General features: G+C 42.9%; 1 protein-coding gene across 1 annotated transcript; it reads right to left on the bottom strand.

Annotated features, from left to right (window-relative positions):
- Positions 1-2971: 2971 nt before the first annotated feature.
- RHOV (ras homolog family member V) lies at positions 2972-14891 on the bottom strand. Its single transcript, XM_063440310.1, has 3 exons — positions 14478-14891; positions 6069-6127; positions 2972-3774 (listed from the first exon to the last, which is right to left on the bottom strand). The coding sequence occupies exons 1-3, from the start codon at positions 14704-14706 to the stop codon at positions 3334-3336; spliced, it is 729 nt and encodes a 242-aa protein (XP_063296380.1). The 5' UTR covers positions 14707-14891; the 3' UTR covers positions 2972-3333.
- Between the last annotated feature and the right edge of the window lie 1807 nt (positions 14892-16698).

Genomic DNA, 16698 nt, shown 5'->3' on the forward strand with positions numbered 1-16698 from the left:
AATGGGAGTGTCATACATTTGAACATCATTATCATTGGTCTGTGACTTTATATTGTAGTTCCCCACAAGGTCCATGTGGGAGTGCCCCTTGCATGGGGAATTGCATAAAAGGCCAGTGTGGTTATCAATAAATCAGTTATTGCTTACCCTCATCATAGAGTCTCATCTCATGATTGTAGGGACCAGCTATAATTACCAATTCCTGTAAGAGCTATACTATCCTGGGAAATTGGAAAGCATCACTCTGAACAGGGGGAAAAGAACGACTCAGGCGGCGAAACCCCTCATCCTCTCAGGGTAGCCGCTACACCCACTTTTCAAACTTAACTTTTATTTTTAAAAAATTATCTTAAGAGGGCAATGTGTGCTATTTGACAAAGATAAAGTGTGTCCCAGGGCAAGTTTCCAGGACACTCACTGTTTAGTAACTAGACCACACCAATAAATATTACATAACGTGTTCCCGCACTACAGAGATCAATAAATGCCAAATATTGCAGAATTTTCACAAACTTATTTTATTTACATAATTTACATCACATTATGAGCACGGTTTTTAATATTTACATTAAAATATCTGTACATATTTTTTATAAATATTACAAGCTGTGTTAGGGTTTTCTGGATAATCGCCACATAAAAAAAAAATGAGATTGTACTGGATTGTCTCAGTGTTTATTTAACCAGGCACATTTTGTGAACAGGTAAACCTAGTTAAACCCACTGCAGCTCTAGAAGTAAATCTTCTGTCAGCAGAAACCAACAGCAGAACCAGAAAAGTGAGTTTAAGAATGCAAAGCCTTATTTATTTCATTTTAACTCTTTGCTGTTGTGACCATTTTTTTTTTACAAAACAAAGGAAAAGCAAAAAGCAAAACCCTCAAATGTTTTATTAACCAAAGCTACTTTCGATCAAACCAAATCATCTCTGGATTTCATGCTGATCTTTTAGGTTATCGATTTACCATGGCTCTCCGATGTAGGAGCCTTGTGGATAGCATTTTACAATTAGCCATAAAGACGATCCAAGGACACAGGACCTAGGTTACCCTATTATATGTTCCAGTGCCGCTGCTCTCGAATGCCAAAGGGCAATATATGAAGCGCAGCATTTATAGACAGCACGAAAGGAATCCATTAACTGATTCCTTTCTAATCAATCCTCTGGTCAGTGGATTCCCTCACACACAGTATCAATTACACATACTGTAGGGCTGCAATGTCAATGTGATGTATCCCTCTAGCATGTAAGCTCATTGAGCAGGGCCCTCAACCCCTGTGTTCCTGTGCATCCATTTGTCTGGTTACAACTACGTCTGTTAGTCCACCCATTGTACAGCGCTACGGAATTTGCTGGCGCTATATAAATAATAAAATAAGTCTGTTCACAAATTGGAAATCCAGGAGTAACATTTATAGATCCTACTCTGATAAAACCCTTAACTGGGAAAATGTCTCCCTCTCCATTTTGGAGATCACAAATTGCTTCTTGCACATCTACTGTACCAGCTGGGAATGTTTCAGGCAGGGCTGTAAAGTTACCACTAAATGAATTGAAAGCTGAATTGCAACATTAACCCCTTAAGGACACATGACATGTGTGACATGTCATGATTCCCTTTTATTCCAGAAGCTTGGTCCTTGAGGGGTTAAGGCTAAATATCCAAGCTGTGATCATACTGGACTTTGAGAACTTTTCCAAATAAGCAATTTTTTCATTTCACAACAATTTGGTGCTTAGTGATTCAACACCATTGTATGGAAGAGCTAACTATCCCTTTGGTGTTTATTCACTTGGGCAGCTGGCAAGGAACTTTTTGGGTGAAATTACAGATTGAGAATTTTGATTGGTTCGTGTGAAAGATCTAGGGTAACTTCACCATTCTAAATCGCTCTTCAGTCTGTTCCTCAGCCATGTCTACTCTGGTCTTCAGCCATTTCAAGACGTTCCTTGTCTCCCTATCTGTACACTTACGCTCTTCTTCACCAAGTCTGTTTAACCTTTTTTTCCCTACAGTCTCTAAAACACAGTTGCCCATTCTCGGTCTATGTACTCCTCAAAATTACTCACTTTCTCAATCTTTCTCCACAGTATGGAACATCCTAGTGACTAGCCCCATCAGATTAGAAATGCTTATAAAACTCCGAAAGAGCTAGCCATTTATATTTGCCCAGACACGGTGGAAGGGGATGGAATGGAGCGTGATGGTCCAGTTTGCTGAGCTAAGCAAGCACAGAGCTCCATTACTGCTCCCTAGCAGTCCTGGACAGCTGAACCAGCACAGAATATACAGTCATATAATCCATCTGATGAATTAGAAGTGCCAGCACAGACCCCTGGCTCACTTGCATTGTGCAAAGCATTAACCATTTGGGCAAGATTTTCCGATCCCCCTCGCCAGCTAACTGAATAGCACAGAACTCCCTCAGGCAAGCACTTTCGATATTTCCTTTATCTCAGCGTACACTGCATTGGATTGTAACATAAAATGTTATTTTCACTTTAGATAAAGGATATTTAAAGACACACAGCAGATATTACCACAATGTTTTCTCAATCATTTTTAAGAAGCCATAATTTTGTAGCCCACTGCCACCCACATCCTTTCAAAATACATTTTGCTTATTTTTTCAGTTTTGTTGTTCTTTATCATTTCCATTATCTTCTAGGGATACAAAAATATACCAAACAGGCTTCTCCAAACAATTGCATGGGGAACAAGCATTCAGCATTCCCATAATTATAGGGTATAGTTTAAGAGATTTGTTCTTAAAATAACCACACACACAAAAAAAAAAGCCTCCAACTGATCACAAACATCAAATACAAAATATTTATGCTTTAAATGTTGAAATATTTCTGAAGCAGTCACAACATATTTAATCATTCAATTAAGTGGTTCCCAACCCAATCCTCAAGTACCTCCTAACAGTCCAGGATTTAGGGATTACCCTGTTGTGTCAACAAATACACTATACACAACAGGGTAATCCCTAAATCCTGGACAAGGAGGGGGTACTTGAGGACTGGGTTGGGAAGCCCTGCTTTATAAACATAAGTTGAAAACGTCATTGTATCTTCTCAGTTACCACCATTCAGTCCAACATTTACTGGATTTTTTAAGTGTGTCCAGTCAAAAGACACTGTGCAGTAGACTCCCAGCAAAGAACATGTAAGTGTCACAATCAGCCAAAAGTTGACCATGGGAATCCAGTGTCCTCATTCTGTGGTCATTCTCTATTCAAAGACCAACAAGACTAGTTCCATCTTTGTAGTCAGAACCCTAAAGTGGGGTCTCAGTCCAAGTAATGCAGCAATGGTGGATGTAACATTCATACAAAGCAGAAATATTTTTTCCACCGGCACTTGGAGAGTCTTTTAAAGCCTTTAGAAGACAGTTTTTTTTCCAGTCTTGCCTTGTGTTCGATGGCACTGATAATGGCGGTGTCAAACACCTCTTTCATGTTTTTCTGAGTCAGGGCCGAGCATTCTATGTAACTATGTGCTCTGATTTTCTGTGCCACTCCTTGTGCCTGGGACTCACTCACTGGCTTGACGTGGCACCGGTTCAGTCTTATCAACACATTGACATCGTCCCTGAGGTCAGCCTGTGTTCCAACCAAAACCACTGGGCTGTGAGGGCTATGGGTCCGAATCTCTGGGATCCATTTCTCTGTGACATTCTGGAAGGAGCTGGGATTTACAACACTAAAACACACCAGGAATACGTCAGTCTCGGGATAACAGAGTGATCGCAGGTGGTCAAAGTCTTCCTGGAAAGTGAAGAACAGAAGAGTTACTAAACAACCTCAATCCAAAACAAAACAGGACCAAAGCTTCATTAAATCCAATAAATCGTTAACTTGCTAAATGAGAAAAAAAAAATGGAAAAAAAAGTTAAAGGGACCCTATAGTCACCAGAACAATTACAGCTTATTGAATTTGTTCTGGTGAGTAGAATCATTACCTGCAGGCTTTTTGCGGCAAACACTATCTTTTTAGAGAAAATGCAGTGTTTACATTACAGCCTAGTGATAGTTTCACTGGCCACTCCTCAGATGGCTGTTAGAGATCCTTCCTGGGTCATGGCTGCCTAAAACGCATCCAAACATTCAGTATCTCCTCCCTCTGCATGCAGACACTGAACTTTCCTCATAGAGATTCATTGATTCAATTCATCTCTATGAGGAGATGCTGATTGGCCAGGACTGTGTTTGAATCATGCTGGCTCTGCCCCTGATCTGCCTCCTTGTCAGTCTATGGGGAAGCACAGTGATTGGATCAGGCTACCACTTCTGATGATGTCAGCAGACTGCTTGTTTAGTCTAGCAGCATGCAGAGTTACAACTTAAGGCTTGAATACAGTAAGATTTTTTTACTATATTTATGAAGGCATGATGGGCCCAGGGGGGCTAGATGGTGGTTTTAACACTATAGGGTTAGGAATACATGTTTGTGTTCTTGACCCTATAGTGATCCTTTAAAATAAACTTCCTGTAATTTCTTCTCAGGAGTTTTATTTTAGTAACAAACTAACTAGGCCTTTGTCCCTTGCTACACGTTTTTCCAGTAATTATCAGTTGTGCGGATAATCAGGTTTGTTTAAATTAGAACTATTGAAGCTGGGATTAGCTGCAGGTGCACAGCGGATTACAAACAGACAAACCGCAGATCTGTTCTTTTACTTTCTCTTGGGGGTAGGAAGGGGGTATAACTATCCTATTATATTATAAATATATTTTATTTGATTTTTCCAATAAACTCTGCACAAAAAACAAACAGTGATACATATTTCTGGTGCACTTAAATTTTGCCACGCTCTTGCATGCTTCGATATCCAACAGATAAAGTATATAGGTAGCACATGGCATATCTCCAGAGGTGTGTGCACATTACTATGCAAATAGCACAGCAAGGTTAACGCAACAAACAGCAGTTTAACTTGCTGAAGTGCATTATGCGAGTCAGCCCTCTTTTCCATTTTACAAAAAGTGGAAATTTCAATAGAAAGTGTCACGTTTATAAATGAACCTTGTTAACACCCCCCACACCCGGACTGTCAGACAGTCAGCCCTGCTACTTCCTGGTTTGGTTAGCCAGGTAAAGAGACTCAAGAGACAATAATTGCTCAGAGCACATAATGCAGCTCAATGAGAAGTCTTTGCATTCCCTCCTCTTCTATCCTACCCAGCCTTTCTGTGGCTGTCCAATCAGAGACTTACCAGTGCAGCTCAATGAGAAGTCTTTGCATTCCCTCCTCTTCTATCCTACCCAGCCTTTCTGTGGCTGTCCAATCAGAGACTTACCAGTGCAGCTCAATGAGAAGTCTTTGCATTCCCTCCTCTTCTTTCCTACCCAGCCTTTCCGTGGCTGTCCAATCAGAGACTTACCAGTGCAGCTCAATGAGAAGTCTTTGCATTCCCTCCTCTTCTATCCTACCCAGCCTTTCTGTGGCTGTCCAATCAGAGACTTACCAGTGCAGCTCAATGAGAAGTCTTTGCATTCCCTCCTCTTCTATCCTACCCAGCCTTTCTGTGGCTGTCCAATCAGAGACTTACCAGTGCAGCTCAATGAGAAGTCTTTGCATTCCCTCCTCTTCTATCCTACCCAGCCTTTCTGTGGCTGTCCAATCAGAGACTTACCAGTGCAGCTCAATGAGAAGTCTTTGCAAGACAATTGCTGCCTTGCGAGTTTAGTTCCATTGAGCAAAACAAATCAAGAAGCAACAGGATCTGATTGACAGCCAAGGGGGTATAACAAGGTTCATTTATAAAAATAGAAATTTCTTGTGAAATCTTCATTTTTTGTGAAGTGATAAAAGAGGATGAACTCTCAGTAAGATAAAGTATTTTAGGGGTCTGGGTGTGCCCATTTTAAACATGGGGAGAAAAAAAAAATCAGAACTCAATATGGTCACATGGATTATGTTGAAGCTGGATATATTCGTATATTCAGAAATGATAGTGAGACTATAGTGTGACATTCTGAAGGAAAGATACTTCACAATATGTGATCAAAGTGACTATTTACAATTTATTCTTGAACAAGGGAAAAAAATGAGTCATACCTGCCCGGCTGTGTCACAGAGCTGGATTTTAACTGGAGCTCCATCAACCAACACTTGAACTGAAAGACACAAACAGAACATATTAATACGGTGTGCCATTCAATACCTTAGACTGGATACAACCAATGAGTCAATGGAAGCATACCTCCCAAGTGTCCCTGTTTACAAGATATATCCCTATTTTGGGCCCAGATCCCTTTTCTCTCGTGATATCCCTCTTATGTAGGAGATCCATATTGTTGGTGTGTGAGTGAATAACAGAGCTCCACCAAGATAATACTCCTAGTAATGGCTTTAATCTACAATTAATTTATTTAGAAACCAGTCTGTAAATAATACAAATAAAAACTCTATATAAAATTACATTTTAGTTGCATAAATTGTTACAAATTGTAATCTCACTTGAGCAGGGCCTCACAACCTATTGTTTCTGTAACATTTGTAATGGTCTCATTTAGTGTTAAATCTCTCCCTTAATATTAGAAAGCAAACAGTTATGTCTATTGCTACATTTGTTGCAAAGAGTTCCCCTGTTTATTTCCCTTTCCATTCTGTTTATTATATCTGCAGATATACAAGCTACACCTGCAATGACAACTCGTACAGACTGCTTTCATTCATTGTTTTCGTACAGTCACCATGTTACTATATTGTCTGTGTGCAGTCTCTGTATGCGTCAGGTTATGGGAAACCTAGCTGTCTTGGGAGGGCATAATACATGCAGCTAGTATCGTACCCAGAAACAATAGACCACGATTTGAACAGTATTCAGTTGGATGCAGTGTGACAGATTATCCCCCAAATCTTCCCCGAAAAGACTATCACTACCCCAAGATGTCAAACACCCTAGAGTACCTCTCCCCAGTGCCAGCAAATGGTTCCTGAAAGCTTGAGATAACTACGAGGACTGTAGCGGGATATAGCTCTATTTCTCTGGAACTCTGGCTCGGCCACGGTGACCCACATTGCTCGGTCTACATCCACCTCAGTTTTTCCTCATTTCCCGGAAAGCCAGGAGCTAATTGGAAGGGAAGTACAAGAGACTAAGCAGGTTAATTGCTCCCTGAGAGCCCCCCACAGGAGCACCAGATGTTTGACCGACAAAAGAGACAATCGCTATGGAACACTTTTCGGCATGGACTTTGATAGCGACCAGACAAATCGACAATTCTTTATGAATCTGAGCGCTATTTTGACAAAATGGGCACTCTGATCATTTCCGCCAAGATGCAGAGATGCCAGGATGTGATCATCTATGCTTTGAATGGAGACTAAAAGAGTGCATGGTTTCCAATAAAATCAGTTATACTCCCAGAATCATGTGTCATCTCATTACTGGGGCAAGAGGGCAAGATTCCCTAAGCAGAGATTCTTCTAAGAGGGGATTCCAGTGGAGCCCTGCAGGTTTGGTGCTCACAGTGTCCCTGTAAGCCACTGGGACTAAGAAGAGTGACTGTTTGGTGACTCTTTGGCTAATCTACGAAGCTTTCAGACCCCACAATAAAACATTCGTAAGTCACTAATTTTCATAGTAAGAACCAAGTTGATGTTTTATTTTTAAAGCACAGATATATTCTGCAGAGCAGTATATTGAACAAACAAAAATATTTCACAGACACATTCAAACCAACATACAGGTAAGAGGTTTACAAGGGCCCTGAACAGACGGAAAAAAAAAAGTGTATAAATGACTTACTTCACATATAAATCGCAGCTCTGGGTAAATATTATAGCCAACGAATGGTTCCAGATGTAGCAAAGCCCAGATTCAGTTTCCCAGATTCAGTATAGGGCTTCAGGAGCCCCTGATTGGGGCCAGTCAGCATGTATATAAAACCACTGCTGGAATCAGGAAGTGGGCACTTGGTCACAGCAGTAATGAGCTACCTTGACACCCAAAGAGATAGGAGTGTTATCCTGGCATTAATGTACAGGCAGCCGACTGATTAACACATTGGATTGACCCACTCTTGTCTGTGCATGCACATAGAGGATAATGTGCTCTGTCTCAGACTCACGCTGCACTTGCTGGGGATAGTTTTACAAATATTAGATGAAAGCCCACGGCAGATACGGTGCCAATTTACACATCTGTCTTTAACCCAGACTGAGTAACTGTGCGGATTTGTAAAGTGCTTTGGAATAAGGATAATAAAAAAAAATGTTAAATGATAAATAACTTGCAGTTATTCAATGGGTGGAAATAAGCGTATCTTTGGGAGAGAAATGTTTCAAAAACAGTGGATCAGGGGGGGCGGGGTTTGGGAGCGAAACTGAACGGACGCCATCTCCATCGGCTCCCAACCTTGCGGCACATAACTCCTAAATATCCCGAATCTCAATACCCGCACAATCGATACTAGCACACCACGAGACCGGGGGCACCGTGCAGAACCGACCAATGCCTTTTTTCCAGCAAACTAGGACTGGGAAGGCGAAACGATACAACCGCGCCTACCTCAAGCCCGCGACCCAAGGCCTGGAGACTCTCCTCGACAGCATAGGGGCGTACTACCACCCAGCCAGGGAAGAGACAGCCATCCCACCAGACACAGACATCTCTGCAACCATGGGACGCCGCACGCAGAAACCGCAACAGGCAGCGGCGGCAGACCAGCCGAACATCGGGGAGATGTTACAGAGACAGGCTCCGTCCAAAATGGCCGCCACGGAGGCCTCCCCCGCTCAGCAGCAGAAAGCTCACTCACCAGAGACAAGAGCAGAGGACGCGCAAACAAACACATCCCCGGCCCATGGAGGCTCTGGGGACGGCACCTTTGCCACAAAACAAGACCTGCAACACTGGATGCAGGAGATACAATCCCTGCTGGCCGCGGACCTCGGAACCCTGAAAACGGAGGTACGTCAAACTACAGAGCGCATGAGTGCTGTGGAGGGAGAAATTCAAACATTGCACGGTGGCGTGTCGAACCTTACTGATACCCTGCACTCTTTACAGTCAGCCCATCAGGCGCTGGCGATACAGGTGGCCACCCAAGAAGACCGCAATCACATTAAACTCAGAGGAGTGCCGGTAACCATCTCCTCAGAGGAGCTCCCTCACTACACAAGAAGACTTCTGGCCACAATCTTGCCTCCAAACATGGCCCGGAAAATCACCCTGGAGGGCGCATTTCGCCTACCGGCCGGTAACAACACAGCCCCAGCGGAGGCCAGAGATATCATACTGCGATGCAACACCTCCCAAGACAAGGCAGCAATAATGGCAGCAGTGAGAGGCAAAACCCCTTTACCATTTGAAGGATCCAACCTGCAATTATTTCAGGACTTGAGCAGATCAACTCTGCACTGGCGGAGATCGCTCCAACACCTAACAAGCCGTCTACGGACGGCGGGCATACAATATAGATGGGGACTGCCGAGGGTACTCTTGATCACCCACAACGGGACTACCCACAGAGCCACATCAGAGGTTGACGTCCTTGCACTCTCCACTCGCCTAGGACTTCCAGACACCACCCAGACACCTGCACAGACGGGGCTATCCAAAATGGGGGACCCAGCTACCGCAATACCGTTTGCCCCCCGCACCCCACGCAAGGACTTAGCGACATGACTAGTGAAACCAACCACTCCGGACAAACCGGACCCCACTGTTATTGCATGCTGTTTTGTTATAATCTATTGTTTTTGTTTTTGTTAACGTTCATCGCTCAATGCCGTAGTCCGTACGCAGACACACCTCACGAGGCTAGGACTAACACCACGACCTGTTCCAGGGATAACCGCACAGATTCACATTAGATTCACACACTCTCTCTCCCCCCCCCCCCCCCCCCGCTGCCCCCTAGGTTAGGGGCAATCACAACCCTAGCAGTAGCCGGGACCTAACACATGACCCCAACTCCCCCTCCAGAGGGCACAAAACGGAAGGCTAGTGCAAAACTGGAAATACACTACCTTGTACAAAAACACTGACACCACAATCTGCAATTGATTGCTCTTAATAACCCAGAGTACCACAAGCACACCACGTATAGGATGACACTATAATGTGGAGGGCCGTGAATCAAGGAGCGATCAAAAGCACTATTGTTGACAATTGTTATGTAACATGGGAAAAAAGAAAAACGTGTGCTGTTTCACCTGACATTACTGCGATGTACACACCATTGTAAAACGATATGCTTTACCTCCTGTAAAAGTCAATATAATGCGCAGCTTTCCACTGCATCAATAAAATAAAGAATTTAAAAAAACAAAAAACAGTGGATCAGTCAACCAGCTGTGGTCTTGGCTCACTCTGTACCAAGATTCATTTCCTTCAGGTTCAAAGCGTTACGACTGACACCTGACACCTGTGAAAAGATCTGGGAGATGAGGGTCCATGACAAACATTGCACCTACAGGGGAATAAAAGATGTTCCCTGTCTCTTGGGCAACACATCCAGATCATACAACAGCAGATGTAAGACACACAGTGACATCCACACACAGAGAACAGTTTCTTATCAGTTCTAGTCCCTATTCTTAATTTATTGTAGTTTGATTTTACACATTGCAAGATCTGTGAAATTATCTAGTGATATTACACTATTCACAAGGATATAATAAAGTATCCATTCAAACAAAATAAGCAAAACAAAACAAAACTGCACACAAAGTCCCCACGGTGACTCCCCAGTAATCTACCATAGCACGGCAGATATTGCAGTTCAATTACAGCTTACGTTACCGTTGACCAAGAGATTACACAAGAGATGGTGCACCTATTCAATATATATTCATCCAAACACAACTACACCCTAGACCAGGGGTAGGCAACCTATGGCAAGTGTGCCATGCACGGCACTTGACGTGTCTTTGCACAGCACTCAAGGCTGCCAGAGCCAAACAGGATCTGGCCTATCAGAAGTCCCAGTGAAACTTCAGATATACGAAAAGGTGGTGAAGGACAATCCTCAATTTATGCATTGCAGCACTTGTAAATGGGAATCCACACTGGATTAGAGGAGCCCGCAGCTGTGGTTGCAGCTCCTGTCCTTGACCTGTACCTAACCAGCCTGGTCCCCACTAGAACCCAGAGAAGCTATCCACACTGCTAGATATACACAGAAATGCAGAATAACCCTCCACTCATACAAATAATACGAACAGCCCACACACAAACATAACACCACTAACAATCCACATACATGCACACAACCCCACAGGCAGCATCTCACATGCAATACCCCAAACACATACACACACTACCAAACACACAATGTGACATATCCATCCACACAATTCCACAAGCAGCCCCCATACACAGCCCATATTCATAGTTATACACAATACCACAAACTACTCATGAACATAAATATAATAGCTCATATACGCACAAATACAATGATACAAAGCAACTGCAGTATAAATAACAAGCAGAATACAGCAACATACACACCTCAATTTAAAAATATAGGACCGGCACGCAACAGGACATCACCATCTTATTTTGGCACAGTGCTGCTAAAAGATTGCCTGCCCTAGACTTTGGCCTGGTCAACGTTAATTGTGGCACAAGCGTCCAACTGGCAGTAAAGTCAATTTTGTTGTATAATTCACATAGAAGTAATAAAAGTAATACCCCATTGAAAAAGTTGTGTGATGTGCTGCTGGTTGTAGCTCCAAAGGCAGAATTCACCCAAACCCATAACTCATCAATAATAATAATCTAACTTTGAGCCTCCCCCAGCTGTGCAGGTGCCATAATGCTGTTTTGTGGGAGTTATTTGCACCCCCTTACCCCCTCCCGGCCCCTGTCTGACTTCTCCTTTTTGGGAAACACAGTAACACTCCTATAGCAGGCACCTTTACCCCCCTGACGCTGTCTGCACTGTTGCGCAATAACAGGAACATGTGAGATCATATTTTTCCTCTTTCCTTTCGCTACACTGATGGCATTAAGGCTTCTATTGTGCAATGACTGACAGGTGAGAAAGTGCTTTTAAATTCTGCTATCTCAATATATAAATTAGATTTCATTTTAGGACTTTCAGCCGTGAGACACACACACAGACACACAGACACACAGACCAGCTACCAAGTAGACCTATTTAAACGTTATATTGCGTTCCTTTAGGACAGTGAAGTATGTAAGATCTATCAATCATACAGAACAATATCTGAAGAGGACAGCTCATGCAGCATGATTGACAATGAAGGGAGACGCCTACCATGTAACGTCTCACACTCCTTAACTGCTGGGAAGATCTAATCAGAACTTTAAAGCTGACAAGACTCTGGAAACCGGTTTAACCGGAAGGCTCCCTTAACCGATACTTGAAGCAGACTTGCTGCTGGACATGTTGGTTCCGTTCCTACATTAACCCTATCGCTAGCTACTATCAGGAAGAGATCGCAGTGGGGATATTTATATATAAAAAAAAAGTGTCATTTGTGGGCAAAGTGAGAACGTGAAGCAGTTACCATGGAAACTAGTAGAACCTGTAATACCATTAATCAGATATTGGCGATATCGTTCACCTCTGCGGTTTTCCAGTTTAGCTAATTTACCCCTCCTTTCTTACTATTTTTTGGCTTCATGGCAGGATTGACAGCAAAGTTACACTTTTAGGCCAAAATTAAAACAAGTTTGAGGTAACGGTTAGAACAAACCGCTGTAAAAATAACAAAAATAAAAAAATAAAATAAACATTGACTCTGTGCTGCACACAGGGGCAGCGAATCACAATATTAAAAAACAAGCGCAGTAAAAGCAGGTGCCCAGTGAACAAACTGCACAACAGCCATTCATGTGAAGGACATTACACATTGACAGAGGGGTAACCACAAACACATTCTGCCCTCATTTATTGCAGGTTTACTGAAAACATGGTGGATTTGGAGTTTTCCACTTTAGTTATATTAGCCGAAAATGTAAAATTCCCATCAGTTCAGACTTTAGTCAATAACCCTGTGATATTTGTGGAATGACAGACACTCTTCGCGTCTCTTCAAATAATCTAGGGATACAAAGTACAGTCCAGACGCTTATTATATTATTTATATAGCGCCAGCAAATTCCGTACAGTCCAGACGCTTATTATATTATATTATATAGCGCCAGCAAACTCCGTACAGTCCAGACGCTTATTATATTATATTATATAGCGCCAGCAAACTCCGTACAGTCCAGACGCTTATTATATTATTTATATAGCGCCAGCAAACTCCGTACAGTCCAGACGCTTATTATATTATATTATATAGCGCCAGCAAACTCCGTACAGTCCAGAGGCTTATTATATTATTTATATAGCGCCAGCAAATTCCGTACAGTCCAGACGCTTATTATATTATTTATATAGCGCCAGCAAATTCCGTACAGTCCAGACGCTTATTATATTATTTATATAGCGCCAGCAAATTCCGTACAGTCCATACGCTTATATAGCGCCAGCAAATTCCGTACAGTCCAGACGCTTATTAAATTTATTATATTATATAGCGCCAGCAAATTCCGTACAGTCCAGACGCGTATTATATTATATAGCAGCAGCAAATTCCGTACAGTCCAAACGCTGATTATCAGAAGGTTCGCCAAGTAAAGGTCATGGAGTGTTTGGTTTTACATAAATGATTGCAATAAATACAATTAAATGAGGGAGAGATTAGGTCCACACAGATACAGTAAAGATTACTGCAACTCTATTGCACTTGGTTATTCACTTAACTATTTTTATGGATTAAATCCAAATTGAGAAACCATTTACCATGCTGCGAATATGCAGATTTTTCCAGATCTGCTAAATTTTCGAGCTTTGGATATAATTCCCCAAATATGGAGTTTAATGAATAACCATGGATAAAACAAAAAACAATGAACACTAGAATCCACAATGTGCCACATTGACTGATAAAGGGACATTACAATTATTTGTTAATCACAGCCAGTCACACCCCATTGTATTCAACCCATCCAAACAATTACACAGGAAGGGGATTGCAGATGGAAAACTAGGGCTTCTATGATCTGGGCTGGAAAGTGTTAACAAGAGCATAGGTTAACTCTTGACAAGATTCAAAGCATAAACAACACATTATTACCATGTTTAATAATGTGATACCCCAAAATCCTCTACAGCCATTACAGGTACTAACTCCCACAACACTCACCCACCACTAAGCACATCAGACCCAATGAATACATTACTGATGGCTTGTTACCCAGAGCTTTGCAAATAATTCAGAATTAAAGTGCCCCTTGTGGCCATCGCAAGCCCTGCAGTCACAGAGAGCTCAGTGCCCACATTGAACCCAGCGCCAACACCAAGCATGCATCCTGCTGCAGTCAGCTGGCATTGTCAGAGGACTATCGCATGTCCTGGCATTGTACCACTGATCTTCTCAAATAAGTAAAGCCACCAGAAAGGAGTTAGAACACAGTGACAAACCTCAGCTTACCGGAAAACGTGTCCAAGGCTGTTGGCTGGTATTCAGTCGGGTAACCATTCACAGTATAACTAACCACTAGACTAGTCTTGCCCACTGCCCCATCTCCCACAAGGACACACTTAATGCCAAGCTCCTGGCTGCAGGGCCGGGAGGAACCCCGCTTGTCAGTGCAGTCTGGGCCAAGCTTTGGACTCAGTCTCTTCCCATCAGGACAATCCAGCATCATGTGAGGAGGCATATTCAGTGCTCAGTGGCCAGAGTTGCCCCTTTGCTGAGTAAGTATCAGGCAATCCTCTTCCCTGCTCTCATGGAGGTCCAAGAGCTGCCTGGCTGTGGACACCTATTGAGCTGTGAAGTCTTAGTACATCCCATTGGAAGTGTCCTCACAATGGCACATAGAAAACAGGTGTGATGTGACCTGCTTCCCTTTTCAAACTGGTTTAACAGTCTCTGTCTACAGGCACTTCTATTTATACCTTCCCTCCCAGTATGGTAATCAGATCTTCCTTTACAAACACACAATGCACTCAAACTGCATTCAATGCCAAGCAAACACTACAAAACCCATGAAACACACAAACAATATAACGACATCCCTTCAATCTGATGCAAATATCCAATTAACAAAACAAGTGTTTTATCCTATGATTTCAAACCATATTAACCCCTTTGCTACCAACTGATGAATTGCATTAGAGACACCTATTGCTGCCAGATTAGAATATTCAGATTTTACACTTTGACTTTAATACATTCTCTTGTCATGTTATCTACATACAGGGTTTACTGATTGGCGAGTCCGGGTGATAACTGTCAGAATTTCATGGCTTTGGCCACATTAACGAAATGGAAAACACAATTCACTGAGAGTTTTTCCAATTCTGCTGAAATTCACATTGGGGATGATTTCCAAAAAGTAGCGTTCATTCCCCCCAGTGTGTCCCATTGTTATGTATAAATCTCATACCCTAAACGTTATCCAAGTCACATTGACTTGGAAAGCACAAATATCGCATAGGATACGACACACAGCAATGATGCGCTTTTTATTTGAATACACAGCGAGCAGCGCTACTGGAGCTGACCAAAGGGAGAAAAAATGTTTCACTTTGACACGTTAATTACTGAAATTTGGACACCCATTACTTCCTATAGGGAATGAATTAAGTCAGCAATCACAAAGTTATAAAGTACAAACAAACTAAGAGGTTATCACACAGCACACTCAGCACACACAGCACACACAGCAAAGACAGTACACTCAGCACAGACAGCACACTCAGTACACATAACACACACAGCACACACAGCACACACAGCACACACAGCAAAGACAGTACACTCAGCACAGACAGCACACTCAGTGCACATAACACACACAGCACACACAGCACACACAGCACACACAGCACACACAGCAAAGGCAGTACACTCAGCACAGACAGCACATACAGCATACTCAGCAAAGGCAGTACACTCAGCACAGACAGCACACTCAGTATACATAACACACACAGCACACACAGCACACACAGCACACACAGCAAAGACAGTACACTCAGCACACTCAGCACAGACAGCACACTCAGCACACAGCAAAGACAGTACACACAGCACACACAGCACACATAGCACACACAGCATACTCAGCACACTCAGCACACACAGCACACTCAGCACACTCACAACACACAGCAAAGACAGCAAACTCAGCACACACAGCAAAGACAGCACACTCAGCACACACAGCACACACAGCTAAGACAGTACACTCAGCACAGACAGCACATACAACATACTCAGCAAAGGCAGTACACTCAGCACAGACAGCACACTCAGTACACATAACACACACAGCACACACAGCACACACAGCACACACAGCACACACAGCAAAGACAGTACACTCAGCACAGACAGCACATACAGCATACTCAGCAAAGGCAGTACACTCAGCACAGACAGCACACTCAGTACACATAACACACACAGCACACACAGCACACACAGCACACACAGCAAAGACAGTACACTCAGCACAGACAGCACATACAGCATACTCAGCAAAGGCAGTACACTCAGCACAGACAGCACACTCAGTATACATAACACACACAGCACACACAGCACACACAGCACACACAGCAAAGACAGTACACTCAGCACACTCAGCACAGACAGCACACTCAGCACACAGCAAAGACAGTACACTCAGCACAGACAGCTCATA

Source organism: Pelobates fuscus, chromosome 13, assembly GCF_036172605.1.
Source record: "Pelobates fuscus isolate aPelFus1 chromosome 13, aPelFus1.pri, whole genome shotgun sequence".
In the NCBI taxonomy this organism is placed as follows: domain Eukaryota; kingdom Metazoa; phylum Chordata; class Amphibia; order Anura; family Pelobatidae; genus Pelobates; species Pelobates fuscus.

What these genes read in the sequence shown, in the direction of transcription:
- RHOV (XM_063440310.1), bottom strand. Translation starts at nt 14,706, where the DNA reads ATGCCTCCTCACATGATGCTGGATTGTCCTGATGGGAAGAGACTGAGT. An exon ending in AGCCTTGGACACGTTTTCCG is followed by an intron (nt 6,128 to 14,477) that starts GTAAGCTGAGGT and finishes TGTGTCTTTCAG; the next exon opens with TTCAAGTGTTGGTTGATGGA. An exon ending in TCTGTGACACAGCCGGGCAG is followed by an intron (nt 3,775 to 6,068) that starts GTATGACTCATT and finishes TTCACTTTCCAG; the next exon opens with GAAGACTTTGACCACCTGCG.